The 13,984-nt window shown below is 42.8% G+C and overlaps 1 protein-coding gene across 3 annotated transcripts in view; it reads left to right on the top strand.

Moving 5' to 3' along the window:
* sacs (sacsin molecular chaperone) overlaps positions 1 to 13,984 on the top strand; it is a 22,926-nt gene extending 8,942 nt beyond the window's left edge. For 2 of the 3 annotated variants that reach the window (XM_084466317.1, XM_084466318.1), the window contains exons 9-10: positions 59 to 85; positions 1,405 to 13,984. In XM_084466317.1, coding sequence (XP_084322443.1) covers positions 59 to 85; positions 1,405 to 12,947 — 11,570 coding nt within the window. In that variant the 3' untranslated portion in view covers positions 12,948 to 13,984. The remainder of the gene's footprint in view (positions 1 to 58; positions 86 to 1,404) is intronic. The other variant, XM_084466319.1, reaches the window with a different exon arrangement.

The following is a 13,984-nucleotide window of genomic DNA, read 5'->3' as shown; positions in this document are numbered from 1 at the left end:
TATATTATCATTATTAATAAAGTGCCTAAATACTAAAATAATGTTATTTGAATTACAGTGTCCCAATATCTTTGGGGGTGTACTGGTAGGTATTCCAAGGTGTAAAGTGTCTAACCAAAACCAATGCAGTGTTTTAAAAATGGATACAATGGCAATCACATAATGAACAAAAAAACTGATTGGAGAAGCAATGAAAATCTATTCTTAAATGTTAACTTGTTCTTCCAACAGTAGTTTGACATGAAGTCACTCACCATTCTTACCTCATTTTGATTTGCAAATTCAATGAAGCAAGACAACTGCATTGGTTTTATTGGTCTAAATGTCCTGTTTTCATGTTTGTTTTCAAACGTAAAGGAAAACCTGTGATTTTCAAACCTGGACCCTATTTTCTGATCATTTTTGGTTGAAGGGACTAATGAGGACCACCATTTTTAAGATTGGTCGAGTATTGAGCGAGAATGCTGCAACCTTAATCTGCGAAAATGGGCAGCAATGTCGTCCTATGGGGCAATAGTGCCTGTCAATGTTCATCCTCTAAAATCTATAGTTTTTGCCACTGACAGATTATATTCTATCATTATGGAACGGATCGCGACAAAGAAATTAAATTTATTCCTTTACCCTTTGCTTGATCATGGTCTGTTTGTTATTGGGTCCCACCATGTCTTGCGAATTGAGTTGTTGCACTACGGAAAGCATGGTTTAGTTTTTTTCTAAAAGATTTGGGTGAAGGAGTGTTTAAATTGTATTGACAATAGGGAAATACCCTGCAACAACAAGGTTTCAGAGTGAGACTACTTGAACAAGACTTGTTTGGGCACAATAAGAAACAGACTTGGATCAAGCAAAAGTTAAAGAAAATTTTAATTTCTCTATAGGGATTCTTTACATAATGATATATTATAATCTGAGCTGGTCAAAAGCAAGAAGCAAGCACTTTTATGTACGACGTACATAGAGATTTCAAGGCAGGCAGTTTTCGAGTAATACGCCTGCAGCGTTGTTGCTAAGACAGATCTTAAAAAATGGTCCCAAAATGATCGGAAAATAGGCTCCAGGTGGAAAAATCTAAAGCTTTCATTTGACGTTCTTTAATAGCATTAGCATTAAAACAAAAATGTACACTAACTATTCAATAAATCTTTGAGTCAAAGCAGTGTTGTTCTCAATGTCAAAGCATCCAAGCTAACCCCATGTTTTCTCTAACATCCAGGCAATCTTCTAACATAGGACTTCACCAAATAGATGTAGTGTTAACAGCCCCAATGTGACTATATTAACAACAAGCCTACCAGCATTGGTATTGGACGTGGATAATACTTGTTTTTCGTGTGCACTAATAAAAACTTGCTGAGCGAGATTGTATTATTAAAAAAAACCATTTGTTTTGTTTTTTAACAGGAAGGGCCTGCACTCAGGTAGCAGTGCTGACTCCTGAAAGATCGGCTCGACTACTTAAGGAGATCCTGTCAAGAACTTGGCCGACCAGAGACTTTGCGGTTAACTGGGAACCGACTAACGCAGAGAAGAAGCATCCATCGTTTTCTTGGCTTAAACTGGTTTGGAAGCATCTGTACATTCATTTTTCAGAGGACCTTAGCATGTTTGAAGACATGCCTTTGATTCCCAATGTGCCGCTGGAAGAAAGCAATGATAATGTGGAGCTCCTGCGACTGAAAATCCCATCCCCCATTATCCTCACAGATGAGGAGGGGGCCCTGCATTCTGAAAGCCTTCTTGAAATCATGAAAAAGCTTGGGGCAGTTGTGGTGAAAAAGATGGACCCTTGCTTGCAACACCCCCTCCTAAAGAATTACATCCATCCATCAAAACCCAGTTACCTGCTTCAAATTATGGATAGATCTTCAATGAAGCGAGTGGCAAACCAAGTTTCTTCCTTCTCAGTCAAGGAAAAGGTTGCGCTTAGAGAATTTCTGGCAGGGCTTGCTGACGTCACTGAGAAGGAAAGGTGCATGCTGATGGAACTGAGCATTTTTGAGAAGGTTGGGCCCTGCTCAGATAAAGGCACCCCGACATTTACATCACTGAGAGGAGCCAGGGCTTTACACCACACCGCCAAGTACCCACCAGATGTGAAGCTATCTCTAAATGTTGTGAACTGCAACGATGAGGCGTCCATGCGCCTTGTCAAGATGGCCAAAATAGAGCAAGTGAAAACAAGTGATTTCTTCAGACTTGTTATTCAAGATATCGAGAAGGGAGTCTACTCCAAGGATGAAATTACTAAAATCATGCTCTGGGCACTTAAACATCTTTCCTTTCTTAAAAATGAAAACCCCTCTGTGATTGGATGGCTCTCGAATCTAAAATTCATGCAGTCTTCTCTGGGAAAACCTATCTCTGCCACAGACCTCTTTGATCCTGACTTAGAGATTCTACAGAATCTGTTCTACATGGAGGAAAAAAACAGGTTTCCCACAAGTACCTTCACTACTTCACTTGATATCCTCCATTCACTCAGACAACTGGGGCTGAAAAATGAAGTACAACTTACTGAAAAAGATGTTGTCCAAGTGGCAAAGAAGATAGAGGAGTTACAGGGAGGCAAAGAACCTGAGTGGGACTCTGTTGTGAAAAAAGCCCAAACACTTCTACAAATACTTAATAGACAAACTAAGTTAGTTAAGTCTACAGAAGCACAGACTACATTGCTGAAGCTAAAATGGGTTCCAGTCTGCAAAGAAAGACCACTGAATTACCCCAAATCTCTTGCTTGGATGGGAGACAAAAGTCATATTGGACGTCTATCTGAAATGTGTGACATATCACATGCAGTTCTTGTGGGTTCTTCAGTAGCACATGTGGAGCGCACATCTGCAGGTATGAAGAAAGCACTTAAGCTATGCATAGAACCTCAGGTCGACCAAGTCCTACAACATCTACAAGCTGTGAATGACTGGCATCAATCACAAGCGTTCACAACAGAGGATTGGTATCAATTCCAACAGATCCTTTTTGAGATCTATGGCTTCATGCAAGCTCACCTGGAGGATGCGAGAGAAGCAATGAAATCATTGCCTTTTGATTGGGTGTGGACAGGAAAAACCTTCTCATCACCTGGCCATACAGTCCTAAAGCCAATCCCTGACCTGGATTTGCAGCCTTACCTGTACTCATTACCAAAGACCATAAGAAAGTTTCACAAACTCTTCAAGTTCTGTGGCTCAGTTGAAGAGGTTGTGCCAAGCAATGTGTTTGAGGTCATCCGCACGGTCCAACAAAGGTGTCAAGAAGAGATGACCAAAGGAGAAAGCAAACATGATCTCTTGCTTTTAATTAACATTTTGAGGTGGCTGTACAGCAATCAGATACCGGTCAGCATCGACATGTATGTGCCAATTCTTTGTTACAAGGACCCAAGCAAACTGGCCATGAAGCCCATTCATGAATGCACCTACTGTGATATCAAAGTGGATGACTTGAATGACTTACTTGAAGATGCGTCAGAGCCTATCATATTAGTGCATGATGACATTCCCATGAAGACGGCAGAGTGGTTAAAAGTACCATGTCTGAGCACAAGGTTGATCAATCCAGAGAACCTCGGCTTTGAGCAATCAGGTCAGCGTGAACCCCTTACAGTGCGAATAAAAAACATACTTGAGGAATACCCGTCTGTAGCAGACATTTTCAAAGAACTTCTCCAGAATGCTGATGATGCAAATGCAACAGAATGCAGTTTCCTGATTGACATGCGAAAGAACACTGACATCCGAGAGAACCTGCTGGACCCGGGAATGATCGCTTGCCATGGGCCCTCGTTGTGGTCCTTCAACAACTCTGTGTTCTCTGACACTGATTTCCTCAACATAACGAGGTTGGGTGGCTCAATGAAAAGGTGTGAAGCAGATAAAGTGGGCAAGTTTGGGTTGGGGTTCAATTCAGTGTATCACATTACTGATATCCCCATCATCATGAGCAGAGAATTCATGATCATGTTTGATCCAAATATCAACCACATCAGCAAGCACATCACAGATAAGTCAAATCCTGGGATCAAAATCAATTGGAGTAAACAACAGAAAAGGTTGAGAAAATTCCCAAACCAATTCAAGCCTTTCATCAATGTATTCAACTGCCAACTTCCACTAGCGCAGGAATCTCCATACAAATACGATGGGACACTCTTTAGGCTCCCATTCAGGACAGAGCAGGAAGCTTCAGGAAGTGAAATCAGCACCATGTACTACAACACCACAGACATCTATTCACTTGTCGATGAGTTCAGCATTTGCGGCCACCGTCTCATTTTGTTCACTCAGCATGTTGGAACAATGGTATTGAAATACCTGAAATACGAAGAGCCAAACCCTGCTTTGGCCCAAGATGTGGTCTGCATCAACAAAAGTGTGTGGTCATGCAAAGCCTCATATGGACCTCTGAGCATCTTGAAATCTGCTGCAAAGGTGATGAAGAAGGTAGCAGCCACTAACAGGGTCCCTGCTGATGTTCCCAAATCTGGGTGCATCATACGCATCATCGTGGAGGAGTTTCACAATGTGTTCAAGCGCATTGTAGATCTCCAGTCCCCGCTCTTCAGAGGCTCTGAGGAAGATCCAAACCAGTACTTTGAGATGGCTGCCAAAGGAATCCAAACCAGAAGACTCACAGATGAAATGCCCCAAAAGGCAGTGGACGTGACCAACTGGCTCATTTGTTCATGTATGGATTCAACTGAAGCACTCAAGTTCTCCCTGGGAGAGAGTGGGAAAAGGCTCGGACTCGTTCCTTGTGGAGGGGTGGCTGTGCTACTTTCCGAGGAGGAGAATCGGAAATGGAAAGTCAAGATTCACACAAACCCTGTTGGGGAGGTGTTTTGTTACCTACCCCTGAGGATCAAGACTGGCCTACCAGTCCACATCAATGGTTGCTTTGCTGTGACTTCGAACCGCAAAGAGATCTGGAAGACAGACACCAAAGGCCATTGGAATGCTGTGTTCATGAGACATGTGATCGTTCAGGCATACTTAGCATCACTCAGTATGCTACGTTCGATGGCAGAAAGTGGGGACCTGCTTGACTACAACTACTACGCAGTGTGGCCTGATCCAAGTCTCGTGCATGATGACTTCACACTAGTCAGTCAGGGGGTCTACCAGGAAATCGCCAAAGGAGGTGAGAGTGATCTTGCAAGGATGTTTTCAGATGGAAAGAACTGGGTGTCAATTCAAAACGTCAGGTTCCTTGAGGACACCTTACTTTGCAGACCAGAAATTGGACCGGCTGCATTCAAGATCTTCTTCAAATACCTCAAGATGAGTGGCTCCCAAAACCTCTGTGCGGTCGAATTGCCCGATTGGGTGAAGGAGGGTTTTGATGATGCTGGGTGCAAAGGAAAGTTGATGGAAAACACCCTCACAGAGAAGCAGTTCTTCCCTGAGGTATTTTTCCCCAATATCCAAGACATTGAAAAGGAGCTCAGAGATCCACTAATGCAATATGTACTGAATGAAAAACTGGATGAGTTTGCAGCCATTCTGAAAGTCACTCCATGCATTCCGTGCTCTGATGCCACTGAAAAGTTAGTTTTGCCTTCAAGGCTCATCCACCCAGAGGGAAGGGTTGCTAAACTTTACAATAAAAGTGATGGAAGGTTTCCTGGAGGAACTGCAAATGACTACCTGGACCCAGTGTGTTTGGTTAAGCTAGTGCAACTGGGCATGGTGAAGGATGATCTCTCATGGGAAGACTTGATTGAACGTGCAGAGTCTGTGACTGATCTGAACGAAAATGACCATGTTGCTGCATGCTTCAGAAGCAGTATTCTCCTGAGTCTCATAGATGAGAAGATGAAGATGAAAGACCCAAGAGCGGCTGAACTTTCAGAAAAGCTTCAGGGCATAACATTCCTACCATTCCTTTCAAGACCTGCAGGCTTTTCACTACCATGGCATGGGAATAACTTCTCCTCAACAACTATGTTCTGTGCTAGAGACCTCTTCACTACTGAACATCAGGACACAGTATGTCTCATGAAGCCAATCCTTAATGAGAGCTCGCCATCTTTCAAAGGCTGTGGCCCAATCTCATTGGCTGTGAAAGACTGTCTTGGATTGATCAGGAAGCCCACCGTGACACTAGTTGTCAGTCAACTAAAAGAACTATCAAAGTCATTTGATGGTGTCACTCTGTATCAGGAAAACATAACCAATGCCTGTTACAAGTACCTGCACGAGGAGATGCTACAGGAGGAAAATGCAAAGGAGCAAATAGTGGAGGATCTCAAAACATTCAACTCTATTCTGGTAGAGAACACATATGTGAATCCTTCCAAAGTTGCCTTCTCTCTGAATTTTGATGCAGCTCCATATCTGTATCAGCTTCCAAACAAGTACAGGAACAGCTGTCGTGAACTCTTTGAAAATGTTGGCGTTCATTCCAACTTCACAGTTGAGGACTTCTCTGCCGTCCTTGAACTAGTAAGGCAAGAGTGTGGGCGAAGGGCACTCAGTGAAGAAAACTTTCAGCTCTCTCGCAGAATCATTAGTGAAGGAATTTGGAGTTGGATCCGTGACAAAAGCCAAGAATTCTGCCAAACAAATTACAGCCAGATTCTTCTACCTGACTCTAATCTGACACTACAGTCATCAAAATCCCTGTGCTATAATGACTGTCCATGGATTAAAGTCAGGGACACCACTGTAAAGTACTGTCATGGAGATATTCCAAGAGAAGTCGCTGTGAAATTAGGAGCAGTTCCCAAACGTCACAAGGCGTTGGAGAGGTATGCCTCTAATGTTTGTTTCACTGCACTTGGGAGTGAGTTTGGACAGAAAGAGAAGCTTACAACCAGGATCAAAAGTATACTCAATGCTTATCCATCAGAGAAGGAAATGCTCAAAGAACTTTTGCAAAATGCAGATGATGCAAAAGCTACTGAGATTTACTTCATATTTGATCCAAGAACCCACCCAACAGACAGAATCTTTGACGACAAGTGGGTGCCAATGCAAGGCCCATCACTCTGTGTATTCAACAATCAACCTTTCACAGAGGATGATGTCAGAGGTATACAGAACCTTGGAAGAGGAACAAAAGAGGCCAATCCAGGTAAAACTGGACAATATGGAATAGGATTCAACTCTGTCTATCACATCACAGACTGCCCCTCCTTCATCTCAAACAATGATATTCTCTGTATCTTTGATCCACATGCACAATTTGCACCTGGAGCAACATCTGCAAGTCCTGGAAGAATGTTCAGGGATTTGGACTCTGACTTCAGATCTCAATTTTCAGATGTCCTTGGTCTTTACCTTGGAGACCATTTTAAGTTGGAACGCAGTACAATGTTCAGATTCCCCATACGCTCAAAAGAGATGGCAAAGTCATCTGAGATCAGCTCTGTGCCTGCATCTGACAGAATGGTGCAAAACCTTTTGGACAAACTAAAAAGTGACGGTGCCGAGCTTCTGATGTTTCTCAACCACATGGAAAAAATATCGATCTGTGAAATCCAAAATTCAACGGGTGACCTCAAAGTGCTATATTCAGTGGCAGCTAAAATAACAGATGGTGATCGCCTAAAACGCAAACAATTTCATGCCTCTGTCGTTGACAGTGTGACAAAAAAGAAGCCCCTTCCTGCTATTCCAGTACAACAGATCACCTACACAATGGATATAGAGGACACCGAAGGGAATTTGACCACATGGATGATCTGCAATCGCTCTGGGTTCCCAAACATGGACAAAGTCTCAAAAAGTGTCATCTCAGCCCACAAAAATGAAGACGTAACACTTTTTCCTCGGGGAGGTGTAGCTGCATGTGTGAGCCACAACTACAAAAAACCCCACAGAGCCTTCTGCTTTCTACCGCTCTCACTTGAGACTGGATTACCATTTCATGTCAATGGCCATTTTGCGTTAGATTCTGCAAGAAGAAACCTATGGAGAGATGACAATGGAGTTGGAGTAAGAAGTGATTGGAACTACAACCTGATGACATCCCTGATTGCACCTGCCTATGTGGAACTGTTGGTCCAGCTAAAGCGAAGATACTTTGCAGGTCCTGACCCCACCATGACTGTCATTCAAGCAACACCAATTCATGTTGTGAAAGAAACATTGCGAAAATTTATGTACTTCTTTCCTGTCAACAGAATAGATATACAGCCAGATTGGTATTGTTTGGTCAAAGCACTCTACAACTGCATTCATGCTGACCTGAAACGTCTGCTTCCTGTGGTCAGAACCCCACATATGGACAATTCTGATATGCACTCAGTGATTTACATCTCATGGGTAAACATGTCCATTGCAAACAAAGCCAGAGCCTATTTTGACAACTTGCTCCAAGATGAGCTTCACCACATGAAAACTACAGAGTACAACATCTCTACAAGGAAATCTGTGGCTGAAAATGTGTATCGACTGAAGACATTACTCCTAGACATTGGCTTTCACCTGGTCCACAGTTGTGATGAGACTTCAGATCTTTACCTTTGTTTGGAAGATGCAGGAATTCCAGTGAGTTATGTGACTCCAGAGGATGTCCGGAACTTTCTCCACACATTCACATCGCCTGACTCATCGTGCCAAATTGGGAAACTCCCATGTCGACTCCAGCAGTCGAACTACAAGCTTTTCCACAGTTTAAAACTTCTTGTGGACTACTGCTTCAAAGAGATTGAGGTGGATGGAATCCAAATCCAGGGATTGCCTCTTTTGTTGACCATGGACAACATGCTTCAGGTGTTTGACTCCAAGAGACCAAAGTTCTTGACAGCACATCATGAGCTGATTTCATCACGGAAAGAAATGTTCATGAACACATTGTACATTAAGTATAGTGACCTCTTGTTGAAAGCAGGTGTGGCAAAGCCTTTTGATATCAGCAGTTTGTGTGACCTACTCTGCTCTGTACTTCCAAGAGAGTATCGCACACGGATCCCTGTGAAGTGGAGAGATGGCTTTGCAAGTGAATCTTGGCTAAAAAGTGCATGGCACTTCATTAGCGAAAACATTGCTCTTAAGGAGGAACAGGCTGATAGCAAACCTAGTTTTGACACAGTTCTTGAAATACTCAAAGACTGGGCACTGTTGCCTGGAATCAAATTCATGGCAAGAGACAAACTTGTCATTCCAGAGCATGATGTGCTGTTGCCCCTGAGTTTGATAAATATCGCCATCTTTCCACATGGCCAAAATGACAAAGCCTTTCATACATTAATGAAAGGAGGCTGCATTCAGCTTGCAGTGAACAAAATCGGTGTCAAAGAGAACCCAATGATGCCTTTTCTGGCAAAGCACACAGCAAGCATTGATAACCCACCAAGCATTCTAAAAGCTGTAGAATACATGATTCAGACGTCAGCATTCAAACCGGCCAACCTGAATGACAAGGACTTTGAGGCTCTTCTGTTGTATTTTAATTGCAACCTGGCCAACCTCACACCGGAGGATGTACAAAGCCTTAAACTCCTTCCATGTTTCAAATCAGTCAGTGGGAGACACATAAGCATCGCAAACTATGGGTCTTGCTATGTTTTAGGAAAAAACATACCAACCGCAGACATGGACAAATGGGCTCACACAACAGCATGCGCCTTTCTTGCAGACAATCCACAATTGAAGGAGCTGTACAGTTTCCTTGGATGTACCCCGATTGATGATTTGGAGGTGTACCTCAAACATCTCCTGCCGAAGTTTGAAAGTCTTTCATATGAGGCAAAAATCGAACACATTGTTTATTTGAAGGAGAGACTCATGGCAATGGAGGAATCATGTGGAATCAAAGACCAGCTTTATGATAAGCTGGAGGGACTTGCTTTCATTTATGACTACACAAACAGACTCAAGGCCACCAAAACATTTTATGACAAGACGATCGACGTGTTTGAAGTAATGCTCCCTACCAAGTCGTTCATCCCTAACGACTTCTTCAAGAAGGTTGAGCAAATAACAAAGCCCAAAAGTGGGACAACATTTGTCACATCATGGATCACATTTCTCAGAAACATAGGACTCAAGCATGTTGTTTCTCAGCAACAAGTTCTCCAGTTTGCAAAAGAAGTCAGCATCAAAGCACAAACAGAAAATTGGACCAAAGAGAAAGTGCAAGTCATTGTCGATGCTCTCCTGAATCACATTTTCAACGACAGGACAGATCTATTTGCTGGTTCTTTCCTCAAAGAGTTGTCGATGATTCAGTTTTTGTGTTCTGAAAGAGCTCCTGCAGAACTTATTTTTCTTCATTCACAATACCAAGACATGAGTGGCATGCTTCCTCTGATTCGATTCAGTGGATCTCAATTGAACCCCAAATTCAAACAAACGGATGTTATCCATTTGCTCTGGACATCTTGTCCAATTCTACCAGAAAAGGCCACACCATCAAGCATAAAGGACCAGGATGGCAGCACACTCACTGGACAAGAACAACTTGACCAAGTGCTTACCATGTTAAATGTGAACTTGGAACCACCATTGGACAAGGTCATATGCAACTGCAAGAACATCTGCAACATTTCCAATCCAGATGATGACATGGTGAAAACAAGGAACAAAGTTTTACGGTCCACCTATGAATTTCTAAGCGGTGACAAGCGAGACTTCCGATACCAGCTCCGTGGGGTGTCGTTTGTTATGGTTGAAGATGGTTGGAAACTACTGAAACCTGAAGAGGTTGTCATCAATCTGGACAATGAATCTGACTTCAAGCCCTACTTATACAAACTACCATTAGAGCTTGGTACCTTCCATCAGCTGTTCAAGCTCCTGGGCACAGAAGATATTGTATCAACCAAACAGTATGTTGAAGTATTGTGCCGCATTCATAGAAATTCTGAGGGCAAGCAGCTTGATCCCAATGAAATGAGAACTGTGAAAAGGGCTGTCTCTGGACTGTTCAAAAATCTCCAAAATGATCCAGTGGAAATTCGCAAGGACCTGGACAGTCTCAAAGACATTACTTTTTATCTGCCAAGCCATGACGGCAGACTAGCAAAATCAAATAGTTTAGTATTTGATGATGCTCCACACTACAAGAGCAGAATCCAGGGTAATGTTGGTGTTCAGATGCTCGTAGATATGAGCCAGTGTTATTTAGGCAAAGATCATTCTTTCCATACAAAGCTGATCATGCTACTCCCACAGAAGTTGAGGCCTAGACTTCTAAGTAGCATCCTTGAAGAGCAATTAGACGAAGATTCTCCTAAAATGTGCCAGTTTGGAGCCCTCTGTTCTCTCCAAGGTCGCCTACAGCTATTACTGTCCTCAGAGCAGTTCATCACGGGACTCATCAGAATCATGAAACATGAAAATGACAATACATTCCTTGTGAATGAGGAAAAAGCCATACGCCTCTGTAAAGCACTTTGTGAGGGACTGAAGGTCTCGTGTTTTGAGAAACTCCAAACAACATTACGAGTCAAAGGGTGCAGCCCCATTCCACACAGCCGCAGTGAAACGCTCGCATTTCTGAAGAGATACGGGACATCTGTCATCCACCTCTATATCCAACACTCAGACAGCAAGGACATCAATTTTCTCTTAGCATTGGCCATGACACTGAAATCAGCCACAGACAATTTGATATCCGACACTTCTTATCTGATCGCCATGCTAGGTTGCAACGACATTTATAGAATCACAGAGAAGTTGGATAACCTTGGTGTAAAGTATGATTCAACAGAACCCTCCAAACTGGAGCTGCCCCTCCCTGGAACACCCATACCAGCTGAGATACATCACATACTCCTGATGGACCCCATGAATGTGTTTTATCCAGGGGAATATGTGGGGTACTTGGTCGACTCCGAGGGGGGAGACATCTATGGGTCCTACCAGCCAACATACACGTATGCCATCATTGTTCAAGAAGTGGAAAAGGGTGAAGATGATAGCTCAAAATGTTTCCAGATTGACATTGGCTATAGCGAATACAAAGTTGTGAGTTCCCTCGACTTGTACAAATTCTCCAGACACGATGACAGCTCTCAGGTAAAAGACAGCGGTGCTCCATCAACTCCAACAAGCCCAAGTCGTTCAGCGAGTCCCAGAATGACGCCACCTCTGTTTCCTGGAAAGGAAAATCAGAGACCCACTGCGCAAAAGCATTCCCCTAAAAAGATCAAGATTCACACGTTGCCTGAAATTCTGAAAGAAGTGACCTTAGTAGTAGAGCAAGCTTGGAAGCTTCCGGAGACGGAAAGGAAGAAAATGATCAGACGATTGTATCTCAAGTGGCATCCGGACAAAAACGCAGAGAATCTTGACATTGCCACCGAGGTGTTCAAGCACTTACAGAGCGAGATCACCAGGATGGAGAAGCAATCTTTAAGTGATCAGCAAAACACTGAAAGGACCTCCCGGAGGCCCTTTTCTACCTCGTCTACACGCTTCCAGTCCGAAAAGTTCTCGTTCCAAAGGTTCTACACCTCATGGAACCAGGAGGCAGGCAGCCATAAGTCAGAGAGGCAACAATTCAGAGAACATTATCCCACCAGCTTTGCAGGTTCCTCACATTCGAATCGCTTCTTTGTGCCCCCAACATTCAAGTCGGTCGGAAACCCCGTAGAAGCTCGCAGGTGGCTGAGGCAAGCAAGGGCAAACTTTTCCGCAGCCAGGAATGACCTTCATAAGAACGCCAATGAGTGGGTGTGCTTCAAATGCTACCTGGCTACAAAGCTAGCACTAATAGCGGCTGACTATGCGGTTAGAGGAAAGTCAGACAAAGACGTGAAACCAACCTCGCTGGCACAGAAGGTGGAGGAGTACAACCCCAATTTAACCGGGCTTACCAACGATGTTCAAATACTTGAGGGATACGGTGTAGACAGTCTCAGAACCCGCTATCCCGACCTGCTGCCCTTCCCACAGATTCCCAACGACAGATTCACCTCAGAGGTAGCAATGAGAGTGATGGAGTGCACTGCACGGATTATCATAAAACTTGAAACTTTTGTCCAGCAAAAAATATAATGTGGGCACTATACTGCTGTTAAAAATACAGGAATGGAAAGATATGGAGGAAATATGCATTTAACCTCTCGTAAAGGGTATATCAGAGATTGTGTACAATTTAGAGTACCTTTCTTTTGAGGCAAATTCAAGTATCCCAGCTGGCAGCTTAAGATACATATGCAGTGGCTCAACAGCGCTAATGTTGGGGCCTATGCACAATGTATAAATGTATGGCTGCTGAAATCATAAGAAGAAGCTGTCTCATGATATGTGTTGCTGTAGTCTGTGAATTTATAAACCTGCAATCTGCAAATGCTGTACATATACCTGTGCTGAGCAATATATTTGTTTACCAAAGTCCCCATGTCGGATATCTTTGATCTCAGTTTGAGGGCATTTTGCTGCTTTTTTTGTACTTTAGTTTTTATAAAAGTATATTTTTCCTCCCAGATGACCCTTGACTCTACTTACGGTTGTAAAAAGAAAATACGACAAAGCTATTGCTTCTCTATAAATAGAAAGAATTGCCACTATAAGGGTTAGGATTGTGTAAATGTCAAAACACTTGTTTGTATATTTACATTTTAATTATTTAATATTTTGATGGTTTATTTCCTATCATCACTGTAAACATTGTAAATGTTTTCTGTAACATAGCCTACTGCTTGTTAATTGACAAAGCACTTTTACTAGCCCTGTTAGCATTTGTATCACCCTGGCAACCAGCAAGAATTAAACTGTAAAAAGTTGTGTTGTTGCCTTTTCATCAAGTCCAAATTGTTGGTTATGTTAGTGGATCATATATTGAGCTGTATTTATAATACATGTATCATTTGATCAGTGGTCGGAGAACAGTTCTCCCCCAAGGATGCCATTGTGTTATTATTTTTTTCCCCCATAGTTTAAAGAAGTCCGATTTTTTATTCGCAACCCCCAGTAAATACCAATTGTGTGGCCAGATAAAACCCCTAGAATAGCTGTATAATAGCTGAATAATATGATACATGCACGTAAGATTGAAAATTCCACTGGTGTAATGAATTTCGGGTACATTC

The sequence above is a fragment of the Micromesistius poutassou genome (assembly GCF_964030765.1).
Source record: "Micromesistius poutassou genome assembly, chromosome: 4".
NCBI lineage: Eukaryota > Metazoa > Chordata > Actinopteri > Gadiformes > Gadidae > Micromesistius > Micromesistius poutassou.
Note: the sequence above shows the minus strand (reverse complement) of the source record. Positions and strands in the feature narration are given on the sequence as shown.